General features: G+C 43.7%; 1 protein-coding gene across 2 annotated transcripts in view; it reads left to right on the forward strand.

Annotated features, from left to right (window-relative positions):
- Positions 1–16,483, forward strand: part of agrn (agrin) — a 549,483-nt gene that overhangs the window by 372,130 nt on the left and 160,870 nt on the right. For both annotated transcript variants that reach the window (XM_059952327.1, XM_059952328.1), the window contains one exon: positions 14,757–14,981. In XM_059952327.1, coding sequence (XP_059808310.1) covers positions 14,757–14,981 — 225 coding nt within the window. The remainder of the gene's footprint in view (positions 1–14,756; positions 14,982–16,483) is intronic.

Here is a 16,483-nt window from a genome sequence, read left to right on the forward strand (position 1 = left end):
CCTCATCCAAGTCATTTATAAAAATCACTGAAGTCTGTAGAGCCGTAACATATGGCCAGAGTTCTTTGGACATGGTGCTCAGAAGAAGTGACGCAACAGACTTTTAACATCATAAATCAGCGAGTTGTTTGTTATGTCTCTCCCTCGCTGTGAGACGGGAACACATCTTTTTCCCTTATTAGGGAGAGAGGCTGCGGTATGTTGAATTACCGGGTGAATGAGTAGTCTTTGGGGTACTGTAAGTCTGTGTCTTTATTGATGCTTTGCTGCACGCTTGAGTGTTCAGTGGGAGGGGCCGATGCTTTTTTGCTGGGGGGTGACCCCCCACCCCGGGGGGGGGGGGGTCATTGCTTTGCTGCTGTTTATGGATGGGTGATGGGGGCTTTAGGGTTCTAACATTTAACTGCCATTCACTCTTTGGGGGACTTCTCTGATTTTGTGGATGTTTGCAAAGAACAATTTCAGGATGTATATTGTATACATTTCTCTGACATTAAATGTACCTTTGAAACATACCTCTGCGGAACACTACCGGTGACCACCCTCTCGGTAGAATATACTCCATCCACTACCAACAACTGCCTCCTATGGACAAGCCATATAGCCAAATCTGGGATACATGTCTCCTGACCTTCTTCTCCCTGTAACTTTTAGTCCCCTTATCAATCAAGAACCTATCACTCTCTGCCTTAATATGCCTAATATTGTGGCATCCACAACCCACTCTGGCAATAAATTCCACTGATTCACCACTCTCTGGCTAAAGAAATTACTCCTCATCTCAGAGTGACATTATTCTGAGGCTGTGCCCTCAGATCCTAGAAACTCATACTCATGGAAACATCCCCTGCATGTCCACTCTTTCCAGGCTTCTCAGTGTCCAATAGGTTTCATTGAGATCTCCCCTTCGTTCTCCTGTTGCATTCTGGTACTTAAATTCAAGGTTCTTTTAGAAGTCAGGAGCAGGGCATAAAACTGGTTCCTTCACAAATGTTTTTTTGAAGAATTAATAAAACAAAGAACAAGGACAGAACAGTGACAGTGGGTCTTACTATCTGAAGAAGACAGGATCTAAAGACGGCCTCTGGTGTAAAATAGCTTATTTTATATCCAAGTATAAGAAAATTCCATAGGTAAGTTGAAGTGGTAAGTGCGGGCTCACTTTTGACATTTAAGTAAAGCTTGGACAGGTACGTGGATGAGAGGGGTTTGCAGGGATATGGCCCAGGTGCAGGTCAGTGGGACTAGGCAGAAAAATGGTTCGGCACAGCCAAGAAGGGCCAAAAGGCCTGTTTCCGCGCTGTAATGTTCTATGGTTGTAAGATACAACCAATTAGAAAATACTCATATTGCCTTAAAATCAAACAATGAGAAAATACTAGCCACTTAAAGAACAAATGAAGCTTTAGTATTATATTTTCTATAACCATTAGAGGCATATGACATTTTATGTGTATAAAGGCTACTTAAAATACTAACAGATAATTGATTTTTAAATTACAAAGAAAATTACTATTAAAATTTAACAATCAGATTCACCAGTCCTGAAATCCATCAAGGACAAGGCCTAGAAACATCAAACACTGACCTTTCAACTTGCTCCAATCAGATCCTTTCTCAACTACCATTTTGAAGAGGAAGGGGCTAATGTTGGTGTTTTTGTCTCTGATAAGTATCCCCCCCATCCCTTAACAATCATTGTGAAGAGAAATTCTTAAACTACTCAGGGTCAACTAAATTCCCCATATACATTCAGTGGCCAGTTCATTAGTTGCCTCTTGTACCCAACAAGTTGCCATTGAGTGTATGTTTGTGCTCTTCTGCTGCTGTAACCCATCCACTTCGAGGTTCAATGTGTTGTGAATTCAGGGATACTCTGAGTTTTACATGCCACTGTTGTAACAGCTGGGTATCTGAGTTACCATCACCTTCCTGTCAGCTTGACCCAGCCTGGCCATTCTCCTCTGACCTCTCTCGTTTACAAGTTGTTTTCACCCACAGAACTGCTGCTTCTGGATGTTTTGTTTCTCGCACCATTCTCTGTAAACTCGAGAGACCGCTGTGTGTGAACATCCTAGGAGATCAGCAGTGTCTGAGATACTCAAACCACCCTGTCTGGCACCAACAATCACTTCATGGACAACGTCACTTCGATCACATTTCTTCCCCATTCTGATGTTTGGTCTGAACAACATCTGAACCTCTTGACCATGACTGCATACTTTTATGCATTGAATTGCTTCCATATGATTGGCTGATTAGATATTTGCATTAATGAGCAGGTGTACATTGACATGCATTAGGAATTTGCTGCGGTGTGGTGGCATGACATGCAACAAAATCCACAACAATCAATAATTATAAGCGCAAAGAATTTTAAATAAACTTAGAAAGTACAGATGTAGAGTAAAATGTACATAAATACGTCAATACTATGTTGTATTACTGAAGTAAAAAGTATAAAAATTATAAAAAGAAGCGTAACATGTTTGCCGTGCAGTGACGGGCGTGATAGATAAATGCAGATTTAGAAGAGCAGCTAACTAGAATGGTGGTCAGATTAACTGCCTGGGGCAAGGAGCTTTTCAGATGGCGTGACATTTTTGTTTAACAGCCCTATAGCGTTTGCCAGAAGGGAGATTTTGGAAAAAGGCAGTTTGCAGGTGGGTGGTGTCCACAGTGATTTTCCTTCTCCATCTCTTTATCCTGGACACGTACAAGTCCTGCAGAGATGGTAGACTGTAGCCGATGGCCTTTTTTGCTGTAGTTTTTGTCTATCGTGAGAGGGTGCTGCAACAAACCAGACGGCAGTGGCTAATGATGGTAAAGAGTCAGTATTGGAAATAAAGCATCACAAATGAGATGAGAAACAATGGGGTTTCCTTCATATTATGAAAATCAGTAAGAAGCTTAATGAAAAGAGGAGCTTCCTTCTTTTTCCAAAACGACGGGAGTATTTTACATCATGCTGGGGTAGAGATATGGCTCTACTTCTGCTAGCTTGCAGGTCACTCTTGGGCAAGGTGTAGCACCTGCTTAGCCCCACCATGACGCACCGATCAGGGTCTTGTGAACCCATGGGAGCAGGTGTTGGATGGTTGTATGAGCAGCCGGTGCATATCACAAGTCCTGGTTAAGTAACCACTGACACCAGGCAGACAATCTCTGAAGAGTATTGGTAATGGCTGGGGTCACCCATCTTGTAAAGACACTGCCCAGAAGAAGGCAATGGCAAACCACTTCAGTAGAACAAATTGCAAGAACAATCATGGTCATGTTCATGATTGCCCAGGTCATACGACACGACACATAACAAACAAATGGAAGTTTATTTGCACATAGAATAAAAACGTCAGGGATTTACAAGACTGTTAACAATTTCAAATTAAAATATTGTTACTACTATCAACAATACACTCAATTCCATCATTCCTGAACATTTCCCACTGTACCCTTAGCATACTCCCTCTCTAAGGACGCTCATACACGAACTTAACCCCAGGTGAAGGATTGGCAGTTGACTTGGGCAGAGTTGTCAACTGCCCGCTGCCTGGGCATCTGACTGGCCAACTTAGCCAGGCCCAGTAGCAAGCCTATCAATAGATCCACGTCCCACTCCATACTGGGCGACCATATATCAGAAGCGTGGGGCTGAAATGCAACCAGTTTTGAGGAGCAGCCCCTTCTGATACTCAGAGGGGTTGCAACCTCTCAGATTCTATATAAGTATGGTCCACTGGCCTTCTTCTGGCCACAGAAAGGACAAGTTGATGGGATGTCTGTGAACCTGCTCAAAAATCTGTTGTTCCTTTAACACAGTGACCAACTATTCACTCTCAACTGTAACATCTTCATCATTGTAGACTGCAAACTGATTGACAGCAGTTGTCGTCTTTGTCAAAAACCACGATTTATCAGGTTCCCAGGATGTTAAGTTTTGTAACTTCAAAACATTAAACTAATTCAAAGGAAGACACGGGAGTCCCAAGTGCAGGTCTAACTTTGAGTTTACTTTAAATGAGTTGGGCATGTATGCAATAACATATTTTACATATAATCCATAATTATTTAAACAAAAGAATGCTTAATTAAACTATATATATACACAAGATTACTCAAATATTATTGAAATATTAAACACACAACACAGGGGACCCATGGAGACCCAGTCCATGCCTCAGGAAGGTGAGTATGTTGCCCCTGCTTTAGGGGCCGAGGGACACAGGGTGCCACGGTTCTGTACTGGTGGACATGACATTCATACAGCGCAGTGCATCAGAGCTCAGAGTTTAATACCGGTGTCCTCTGTACAAAAGTTTGTACATTCTTCCTGTGTGTGCCCAGGTTTCCCCCAGGTGCTCCAGTACCCTCCCACATTCTGAAGACATACGGGGTAGAAGGTTAATTGGTCATTGTAAATTGTCCTGTGCTTAGGCTGGAGTTAAATAGGTGAGTTGCTCGTTGGGCCGGAAGGGCCTGTTCCTCACTGTATCTCTTGATAAAGAAATATCCATGGGGAGTACCGGCTGAACAATGAGAAAATATTCCAGGCGGCATGAGAATTTTTATTGTTTGATGGATGATGTTCAGATTGAAGATTTATTTTTCACCCCAGAAATTAAAGTGACAATTTTCTGTTTCTTTAATCCTTTTTGCGCCCTTGCGGCAGGAGTAATGTCATTGCCAGCAAATGAAACAATATCCTCAGCCTTGGACTCAGCATTGGCATCAATCATTCCCAGGTCAGGTTGAGCTCCAAACTCCTGGGAGCACACACACATCTCATACAACCTCTCATGGTCCCAGAACATATTCTACACAATCAGGAAAACTCTCGCAACGCCTCCACTTTCTGAAAATCAGAATCACATTCAATATCCCTGGCAAATATCATGAAATCTGTTGTTTTGCCACAGCAGTACATTGCAATTCATAATAATAAAATACTATAACTTACGTATATTAATGATTTATAATTAAATTCAGTAAGTAGTGCAAAAAGAGAGAAAAAAGTAAGGTAGAGTTCATAGGTTCATTGTCCATTTAGAAATCTAATGTTGGAGGGGAAGAAGCTGTTGCTGAAACATGGAGTGTGTCTTCAGACTACTGTACCTCCTCCCTGATGGTAGCAGTGAGAGGAGGGTATATTCAGGATGATGGGGGCAGTTAACGATGGATGCGACCCTTTTAAGCATCACCTTTTGAAGATGCCCTTGATGCTGGGGAGGTTGAAGAGAGCTGGACAATGCACCTCCAATGCACGTCATTCTACAGTTGCACAGTAGAGAGTATCTAATTGCTGCATCACAGCTTGCTACGAAACCTGCATTCCAGCAGACAGGATGGCTCTACAATGGACAGTCAAGAATGTCTAATGCACAGCCCACCTGCCATACTGTATATCTAGAAAGGTACTGGAAAAGGGCCAGTAACATCATGAAGGATTCTATCCATCAGGGACGAGGTTACGCCGATTTCACATCACAACCACCAGTCTCAGGAACAGCTATTTTCCCCAAGCAGTAAGGCTGATATTGTTTGTTAATTTACTGGTGGTACTGTTACTTTATGCATTATGTGTGTGAGGTGTATGTACCTTAGTGCGGGAGAATATTGTTTCGTTTGGCAGTATATATGTATATGGTTGGATGACAATAAACTGAACTTGAACTTGTAGAGAGAATGACTGGGGGTCAGAAAGCTGGAGATCAGGTTTAAATGTGAGTGCATCAATAAAAAGGCAGTGAGAGGCTTTGGTGTTGAAATCATTGAGGCTGTCAGCTGGCAATGGGACAGACTGTCTCAGGAGCTGTGTTGGCACTGAAGCACAGCCACGACCAGACCATCTGATTGAATCAATTAGCATTCACTTCATTAATCTTCTCAATTATGTATCCAATATTCTTCTTTAAAGTCCTGGAATTATTTAATTCCTCAGTAAACAGGTTCAGAGGGGTAGCCTGGACTGGAACCAAGTTCCGGTGATTCCCTTATCAGTGCTGAACATAGAAGATAGAACATTACAGCACAGTACAGGCCCCTAGATCCACCATGTAGTAGTGACTTTTTAACCTAATCCAGGATCAATCTAACCCTTCCTCCGGCATAGCCCTCCGTCTTTCCACCGACTCATTCCACTGAGTGTTATAGGAAGTCATTCCTACCTGTGGCCATCAAACTTTACAACTCCTCCCTCGGAGTGTCAGACACCCTGAGCCAATAGGCTGGTCCTGGACTAATTTCCACTTGGCATTATTTACTCATTGTTATTATTTAATTATTTATGGTTTTATATTACTGTATTTCTACACTATTCTTGGTTGGTGCGACTGTAACGAAACCCAATTTCCCTTGGGATCAATAAAGTATGTTTGTCTGTCTGTCGTTTTTTTTATCATCCATGTGCCTATCTAAGAGTCTCTTACATATCCGTAATGTATCTGCCTCTACCATCACCCATGGAAGGGCGTTCCACACACCCACCACTCTCTGTAAAAACCTACCTCCCTACCCCCCAGTAGTTTCCTCTAATCACCTTAAAATTATACTCCCCTGTATTAGCTATTTCTGCACTGGGATAAAAGTCTCTCGTTGTCCACTCTATCTGTGCTTCTCATCAGCTGACTTTGACCTTAATCTAACACTTTTTTTGGAATCAGGCATTACAGGTGGTAAATGGCATGACAAAAATCTTATTGTTCTTCGCAGAGATCCCATGAGCTGGGGCTCCCAATTATCCATCCACAGACCCAATCTCACTTTGTATCCGAAACCATTCCAGGCTTCCAGTGCCTTGTCTCCTAAGAGAAAATGGAGCATAGAACTACGGGACAGTACAGGCCCTTCGGCCCACAATGTTCTGCTGATCTTGCACCGATTCTAAAATCAACCCAACCCTTTCCTCCCATATTTTTCTTTCATCATTGTGGCTATCAAAAAGTCTGTAATCTTGTGCATTAATGGTTGTCTGAATCTGCATAGCCGTGATGCTGCAGTATGCAATTTTTATTATTGCATTTCTATTTCACTGTACTTTTACACAGGACAACAAACCTGTTTTGACTTTGCATGCAACATGGCTGTAAGATCCCAAATGAAAGCAATCAAATAGCTGTATGAGTTTGACCTTATGTCGCCCTAACCTTGCTCTATCTCCTTTGAGTTTGCACTCTTACCCTTGACCCTCCTCTGTCATCCTGACCTTTCTGTCTTCCTGTTGGTCTTAAGTCACCCTTGACTTTGAAATCTTACCATTGAACTTCCAGTCTTGCACAGTCACCCTCAAACTTGCCCCAGTTTATCGTTATTGCTTGACCTTGGACTACCTCGATGCAACTTGGTTCTGTAAGATAAGCATTTCACTATATTTCAGTACACAGGGCAATAATAAATTTATAACAACATCAAGTCAGGCAGCATCTACGGAGGGGAATAAACAGTTGACAAATCAAGTCAGAATTCCTTTAACAGGATATGACGAAGGGTTTCAGCCTGAAATGTCAACTGTTTATTTCCCTTCATAGAAGCTGCCTGACTTGCTGAGATCCTCCAGCATTTTGTGGGTATTGATCAAGATTTCCAGTATCTGCAAAAACCTTTGTGTTAATAATAAATTAATTCTGATTTGAAGCATAGTTTGAACTAACACTCAACCTAACAGGGATAAATGTTGATAAACAGCATAGTTTACATATGTGATAGTAACTGTAGTGTTGTGAGCAGTCTAGGCCCCTTATCGTGCTGGCAATGGAGAGGGTCCAGAGATGTTTCACAAGAATGATTCTGGGAAAGAAAGGGTTAACGTATGAGAAGTGTTTGAGAGCTCTGAGCCTGTAATCATGGGAGTTTAGAAGAATGAGGTGGGGGGGGGGGAATGTCAAAGAAACCTTTCAAAAACTGAAAGGCCTAGGTAGTATGAATGTGGTGAGGATATTTCCAATAGTGGGACAGTCTAGCACCAGAGGCCATAGCCTCTTAATAGAAGAATATCCAGTTAGAACAATGATGAGGAGGAATTTCTTCATTAATTGTGGCCATGTCACTGGGTATGTTTGAAGAGGAGGCTCACCAGATTGATGCCAGAGATGAGGAGGTTAGACTATGAGGAGAGATTAGATTGCCTGGACTATATTCACTGGAATTCAGAAAAATGAGAGGGATATTATAGAAATATATAAAATTATGAAAAGGATGGGTAAGATAGAGGCAGGAAAGTTGTTCTCAACTTTCCAACAAATGAGGGGACAGAGGATCAAGATTTGGGAGAATAGATTTAGGATGAAAATGAAGAGAAACTCCTTTTCCCAGAGAGTAGGGAATCCATGGAATTGTCTGCCCAGCAAAGTAGAAGAGGCAAACTCATTAAATACACCGTTATATATTTTTAACATAGCAAGAGAATTCAGGGTTGTGGTGAAAATGCAGGTAAGTGGAGCTGAGTCCATAGCCAGATCAGCCATGATTTTATTGATTGATGGAACCAGCTCAACAGGACGGATGCCCAATTTCTGCTCTTATTTCTTATGTTCTCAGAATCAGAATCAGAGTCAGGTTTAATATCTCCAGCATGTGTCATGAAATTTGTTAACTTAGTAGCAGCAGTTCAATACAATAGGTGATAATAAAGGAAAAAATAAATAAGTCAATTACAGTAAGTATATATGTATATTAGTTAAATTAAAAATAATGCAGAAACAGGAATAATATAAAAAAAAGTGAAGTAGTGTTTGTGGGTTCAATGTCCATTTAGGAATCAGATGGCATAGGGGAAGAAGCTGTTCCTGAACAGCTGAATGTGTGCTTTCAGGTTTCTGTATCTCCTTCTCGATGGTAACAATGAGAGCAAGGCACGTCCTGGGTGACGGAGGCCTTAATAATGGATGCTGCTTTGCTGGGGGATCGCTCTTTGAAGTTGTCTTGGATACTACTGAGGCTGGTACCCAAGATGGAGCTGACTAATTTTACAACTCTTTGTAGCTTCTTTAAATCCCGTGCAGCAGCACCTCCACCACCACTGCACCACCCACACATACTGACGGTGATGCAGCCAGTCAGAATGCTCTCCACAGTAGGTCTGTAGAAGTTTTCGAGTGTTTTAGGTGACAAACCAAATCTCCTCAAACTCTTAATGAAGTATAGCTGCTGTCTTGCCTTCTTTATAGCTGCAATGTTATGTTGAAACCAGGAAATTGAAATTGCTCACTCTCTCTACTTCTGATCCTCAATGAGGAGTGGCTTGTTTTCCCTCGTCTTACCCTTCCTGAAGTCCACAATCAGCCCTTTCAACTTACTGACGTTCAATGCAAGGTTGTTGCTGCAGCACCGTTCAACTAACTGATATACCTCACTTCTGTATGCCCCCTCATCTCCATCTGAGATTCTACCAACAGTGGTTGTATCATCAGCAAGTTTATAGGTGGCACTTGAGCCACACAGTAATGTGTATAGACAGAGTAGAACAGTGGGCTAAGCACACACTTCTGAGGTGCACCAGTTTTGGTGTCCTCTTTTGGAAGAGGACAGTGAGGCTTGAGAGGAAGTGCGGTGGCGGCCATTTTCAAATTGTCCAATTGCGTCTCAGATCGGAGTTCTGAGAGGCGGGACTGCGCAGGCGCGTGAAGGAGGCCCGGGAAGGAGGGAAGATATATAAAGGAGATACTGAGTGAGGTAGTTCTCTTTTGGAAGAGGACAGCGAGGCTTGAGAGGAAGTGCGGCGGCGGCCATTTTCAAATTGTCCAATTGCTTCTCAGATCGGAGTTCTGAGAGGCGGGACTGCGCAGGCGCGTGAAGGAGGCCCGGGAAGGAGGGAAGATATATAAAGAACGCCGCCTTAAGAAGCGGGCAGCGGAGTGAGCCAGGCGCAGAGTGTAGGGCTTGGGCTCAGAGGGCTTAGGCGGAAGAGGGCACAGTAGGCTTATCTTTTAGTTCTTGTATTTTCAGTTATTTGGGAGGTATGAGTGTGAGGGCAGCTTGTTGTTCTCGGTGTCAGATGTGGGAGATCCTGGAGTCTCCGAGCCTCCCGGACGTCCACATCTGCGCCAGGTGCGCCGAACTGCAGCTCCTGAGGGACCGAGTTAGGGAACTGGAGCTGCAGCTCGATGACCTTCGCCTGGTCAGGGAGAGTGAGGAGGTGATAGAGAGGAGTTACAGGCAGGTGGTCACTCCGGGACCATGGGAGGCAGATAGGTGGGTTACAGTCAGGAAGGGGGTGAGGCAGGTACTAGAGAGTACCCCAGTGGCTGTACCCCTTGACAATAAGTACTCATGTTTGAGTACTGTTGGGGGGGACAGCCTACCTGGTGGGAGTGACAGTGGCCGAGCCTCCGGCACAGAGGACGGCCCTGTAGCTCAGAAGGGTAGGGTTAGAAGAAAGAGGTCCATAGTCATAGGGGACTCAATAGTCAGGGGCTCAGACAGGTTTTTCTGTGGAGGTGACCGGGAGTCCCGGATAGTAATTTGCCTCCCTGGTGCCAGGGTTCGGGACGCTTCTGATCGCGTCCAAGATATCCTGAAGTGGGAGGGTGAAGAGCCAGAGGTCGTGGTACATGTAGGTACCAATGACATAGGAAGGAAAGGGGAAGAGGTCCTGAAACGAGAGTATAGGGAGTTAGGAAGGCAGTTAAGAAGAAGGACCGCAAAGGTAGTAATCTCGGGATTACTGCCTGTGCCACACGACAGTGAGAGTAGGAATAGAATTAGGTGGAGGATGAATGCGTGGCTGTGGGATTGGAGCAGGGGGCAGGGATTCAAGTTTCTGGATCATTGGGACCTCTTCTGGGGCAGGAGTGACCTGTTCAAGAAGGACGGGTTACACTTGAATCGTGGGGGAACCAATATCCTAGCGGGGAGGTTTGCTAGGGCTACAGGGCGGACTTTAAACTAGTAAGATGGGGGGGCGGGAGACTATTTGAGGAAACTATGGGAGAGGAGGTTAGTTCACCAGTGGAGCAAGTAAATAGACAGTGTGTGAGGGAGGAAAGGCAGGTGATGGAGAAGGGATGCGCTCAGCCCGAAGATGTAGGGGAGAAGAAAGAAAAGGATAATAAATTTGAATGCATTGTTAGGGATGGAAAGAGAGGAGGAGATGGAGAGTATCTTAAATGTATCTATTTTAATGCTAGGAGCATTGTAAGAAAGGTGGATGAGCTTAAAGCGTGGATTGATACCTGGAATTATGATGTTGTAGCTATTAGTGAAACACGGTTGCAGGAAGAGTGTGATTGGCAACTAAATATTCCTGGATTTAGTTGCTTCAGGTGTGATAGAGTAGGAGGGGCCAGAGGAGGAGGTGTTGCATTGCTTGTCCAACAAAATCTTATGGCGGTGCTTTGGAAGGATAGATTAGAGAGCTCCTCTAGGGAGACCATTTGGGTGGAATTGAAGAATGGGAAAGGTGCAGTAACACTGATAGGAGTGTATTATAGGCCACCTAATGGGGCGCGTGAGTTGGAAGAGCAAATGTGTAAGGAGATAGCAGATATTTGTAGTAAACACAAGGTGGTGATTGTGGGAGATTTTAATTTTCCACACGTAGTCTGGGAAGCTCATTCTGTAAAAGGGCTGGATGGTTTAGAGTTTGTGAAATGTGTGCAGGATAGTTTTTTGCAACAATACATAGAAGTACCGACTAGAGATGGGGCAGTGTTGGATCTCCTGTTAGGGAATGCAATAGGTCAGCTGACAGATGTATGTGTTGGGGAGCACTTCGGGTCCAGTGATCACAATAGCATTAGCTTCAATATAATTATGGAGAAGGACAGGACTGGACCTAGAGTTGAGATTTTTGATTGGAGAAAGGCTAACTTTGAGGGGATGCGAAGGGATTTAGAGAGAGTGGATTGGGTCAAGTTGTTTTATGGGAAGGATGTAATAGAGAAATGGAGGTCATTTAAGGGTGAAATTATGAGGGTACAGAATCTTTATGTTCCTGTTAGGGTGAAAGGAAAGGTTAAAGGTTTGAGAGCACCATGGTTTTCAAGGGATATTAGAAATTTGGTTCAGAAAAAGAGGGATGTCTACAATAGATATAGGCAGCATGGAGTAAAGGAATTGCTCGAGGAATATAAAGAATGTAAAAGGAATCTTAAGAAAGAGATTAGAAAAGCTAAAAGAAGATACGAGGTTGGTTTGGCAAATAAGGTGAAAGTAAATCCGAAAGGTTTCTACAGTTATATTAAAAGCAAGAGGATAGTGAGGGATAAAATTGGCCCCTTAGAGAATCAGAGTGGTCAGCTATGTGTGGAACCGAAGGAGATGGGAGAGATTTTGAATGATTTCTTCTCTTCGGTATTCACTAAGGAGAAGGATATTGAATTGTCTAAGGTGTGGGAAACAAGTAAGGAAGTTATGGAACCTATGACAATTAAAGAGGTGGAGGTACTGGCGCTTTTAAGAAATTTGAAAGTAGATAAATCTCCGGGTCCTGACAGGATATTCCCCAGGACCTTGAGGGAAGTTTGTGTAGAAATAGCAGGAGCTCTGACGGAGATCTTTAATATGTCATTAGAAATGGGGATTGTGCCGGAGGATTGGCATATTGCTCATGTGGTTCCATTGTTTAAAAAGGGTTCTAGAAGGAAGCCTAGCAATTATAGAGCTGTCAGTTTGACATCAGTGGTGGGTAAATTAATGGAAAGTATTCTTAGAGATAGTATTTATAATTATCTGGATAGACGGGATCTGATTAGAAGTAGCCAGCATGGATTTGTGGGTGGAAGGTCATGTTTGACAAACCTTATTGAATTTTTTGAAGAAGTTACGAGGAATGTTGACGAGGGTAAGGCAGTGGATGTAGTCTATATGGACTTCAGCAAAGCCTTTGACAAAGTTCCACATGGAAGGTTAGTTAAGAAGGTTCAGTCGTTAGGCATTAATGCTGGAGTAATAAAATGGATTCAACAGTGGCTAGATGGGAGATGCCAGAGAGTAGTGGTGGATAATTGTTTATTGGGATGGAGGCCGGTGACTAGCGGGGTGCCTCAGGGATCTGTTTTGGGCCCAATGTTGTTTGTAATATACATAAATGATCTGGATGATGGGGTGGTAAATTGGATTAGTAAGTATGCCGATGATACTAAGGTAGGAGGTGTTGTGGATAATGAGGTGGATTTTCAAAGCTTGCAGGGAGATTTATGCCGGTTAGAAGAATGGGCTGAATGTTGGCAGATGGAGTTTAATGCTGAGAAGTGTGAGGTTCTACATTTTGGCAGGAATAATCCAAATAGAACATACAGAGTAAATGGTAGGGCATTGAGGAATGCAGAGGAACAGAGAGATTTAGGAATAACTGTGCATAGTTCCCTGAAAGTGGAGTCTCATGTAGATAGGGTGGTGAAGAGGGCTTTTGGAACGCTGGTCTTTATAAATCAAAGCATTGAGTACAGAAGTTGGGATGTAATGCTAAAGTTGTACAAGGCATTGGTAAGGCCAAATTTGGAATATTGTGTGCAGTTCTGGTCACCGAATTATAGGAAAGATATCAATAAATTAGAGAGAGTGCAGAGACGATTTACTAGGATGTTACCTGGGTTTCAGCAATTAAGTTACAGAGAAAGGTTGAACAAGTTAGGTCTCTATTCATTGGAGCGTAGAAGGTTGAGGGGGGATTTGATGGAGGTATTTAAAATTTTGAGAGGGATAGATAGAGTTGACGTGAACAGGCTGTTTCCATTGAGAGTAGGGGAGATTCAAACTAGAGGACATGATTTGAGAGTTAGGGGGCAGAAGTTTAAGGGAAACACGAGGGGGTATTTCTTTACTCAAAGAGTGATAGCTGTGTGGAATGAGCTTCCTGTAGAAGTAGTAGAGGCCAGTTCAGTTGTGTCATTTAAGGTAAAATTGGATAGGTATATGGACAGGAAAGGAGTGGAGGGTTATGGGCTGAGTGCGGGTAGGTGGGACTAGGTGAGATTAAGGGTTCGGCACGTTCTAGGAGGGCCAAGATGGTCTGTTTCCGTGCTGTGATTGTTATATGGTTATATGGTTTTGACCATCATCGAGGAGGAGATATTATTACCAACCCACAAAGATTGTGGTCTTCTGGTTAGGAAGTCGAGGGTCCAATTGCAGAGGAAGGTACAAAAGCACAGGTTCTGTAGCATATCAGTCAGGACTGTGGAAATGATGGTGTTAACCGCTGAGCTATGGTCGATGAACAGCATCCTGACATAGGTGTTTGTATTGGCCGTGTGAAGAGCCAATGAGATTGCTTCTGTCATAGACTTATTGTGGCGATAGGTAAATTGCAGTCGGTCCAGGTCCTTGCAGAGGGAGGAGTTGATTCTAGCCACGACCAACCCCTCAAAGCATTTTATCACCGTAGATGAGAGTGCTACTGGATGATAGTCATCAAGGCAGCTCACATTGCGTTTCTTGGGCGCTGGTATAACTGTTGTCCTTTTGAAGCAGGTGTGAGTTTCCGTCTGTAGCAGTGTGAGGTTGAAAATGTCCTTGAATACTCCTGGCAGTTGGTTGGCACAAGTTTTCAGAGCCTTACTAGGTATCTAATCTTTTGATTACAGCAAAATAGAAGTCCATTGTAGTGTGAAGTGGTCTTAGCAAAAACAATGTGCAAAGTGATCAAAGTGTTGTGCAGTTGTTTCAAGAACTGAAATGATGAAGGGAAGTCTTTTTACAGACACTGTAGTATAATTCCAATCCATATGGAGCTGAGAGAATAGAAACCCCACAGCTTGAGCCAGAAACCTCAAGTCAGTTGCCCACTTTGCAAGTAATCTCTGTGTTTTTGTGTTGCTCAGGTCTGAAGGATCCATGCAGCGATGTGACTTGTGGATTCGGCAGCTCCTGCGTCCAGTCGTCCGATGGGCAGTCGGCCAAGTGCATCTGCCCCACCACGTGCAGCGGGCAGCCAGAGAAGGTGGTCTGCGGCAGTGACGGCCAGGACTACCGCAACGAGTGTGAGCTGAATAAGCACGCTTGCGACCATCATCGGAATATCTACAAGAAGTCCGACGGCTTCTGCGGTGAGTGAGCGGAGGCTGTCACCGTGACAAGTCCAAGTAACTGGGGAGCAAGGTCACAGTTTTTTGTGATGACATCACTCACCAAACACAATAAGATATTGGAGTAGAATTAAACATTTCTGCCCGTCAAGTCTGCTCCACCATTCCATCATGACTGATTTATGATCCCTCTCAACCCCATTCTCCTGCCTTCTCCCTGTTGGCTTTGATGTCCTTATTAATCTAGTACCTGTCAATCTCCACTTTAAGCATACCCACTGATTTTATTCTGTGGCAATGTCCACTGAAGGGTGGAGGCCCAGGGCCCTGTCCTAGATTTGGAGGACTGTCCATGTGTGTATGGGTGGGTCGGAGGGAGAAACGGGGCTGTTTTTTGCTGTCCTGCTGATCATTGTGGGCATGAATGTGTGGTGACACTTGCGGGCTGCCCCCAGGTGGTGGTGTTGTTATCATAAGCTAAGCTTTTCACTGTATGTTTTGGAATTCCACAGACTCACCACCCTCTGGCTAAAGAAATTTCTCCTCAGCCTTGCTCTTTTATCCTTCTATTCTGAAGCTGTGCCCTCTGATCCTAGACTCCTCCACTATAGGAAACATCCTCTCTACATCCACTCTATTTAAGTCTTTCCAAATTCGATATATTTCAGTCAGAACCTCCTTCGGTCTTCTAAACTCCAGTGAGTATGGGCCGAGAGCCATCAAATGCACCTCATACATTACCCGAGATTATTTTCATGATTCTCCTCTGGACACTGTATCCAGGCTTTCAATATTTGGGAGGTTTCAGTGAGGTCCCTTCCCATTCCTCTAAATTCAAGCGAGTATGGTGTTCAGAGTGTGAATTATGAGGGGATACCACGTGGTACTGAATGGCGCATCATGTTGTGCTGAGCTAAAGAAACTAGTGAATTAAATACCAAACTAACTAATCCCTTCTGCCTTTCAACATTGTATTTGTCTCCACCACCACCCCTGGCAGCGCATCCCAGCCACCCACCACTCCCTGTGTAAAGAACTTCTTGAATTTTCCCCATTTCAGCTTAAATGTTAGTGGGCACTTCAACCATGGGGAAAAAGTCTGTCTACTCTATCTATGCCTCTCATAATCTTATATACTTTGATCGGGTCTCCCCGAGCCTCCTCTGCTCCAGAGAAAACAACTGAAGGTTGTCCAGCCTCTGGAATGGGTTGGTAAGAAGATTAGGAGGAGCAGCATCATACAGCACGGAACCAGGCCATGTAGGCTGACTGTGTTGTCCAGCGAGCTAGTCCCATCTGTTAATAAATAAGCAACAGTTAAAAGCCACCAATTTATTGATTGATAGAGATGCAGCGTGGAATCAACCCTTCCATGCACCTCGAGCCGCGCCAGGCAGCCATCCCCGATTTAACCCAAGCCTAATTATGGGACAATTTACAACGGTTAATTAACCTACCAACCGGTACGTCTTTGGATAGTGGGAGGAAACTGGAGCACCCGGAGGAAATGCACATGGTCACGG

This window comes from Hypanus sabinus, chromosome 27 (assembly GCF_030144855.1).
Source record: "Hypanus sabinus isolate sHypSab1 chromosome 27, sHypSab1.hap1, whole genome shotgun sequence".
NCBI lineage: Eukaryota > Metazoa > Chordata > Chondrichthyes > Myliobatiformes > Dasyatidae > Hypanus > Hypanus sabinus.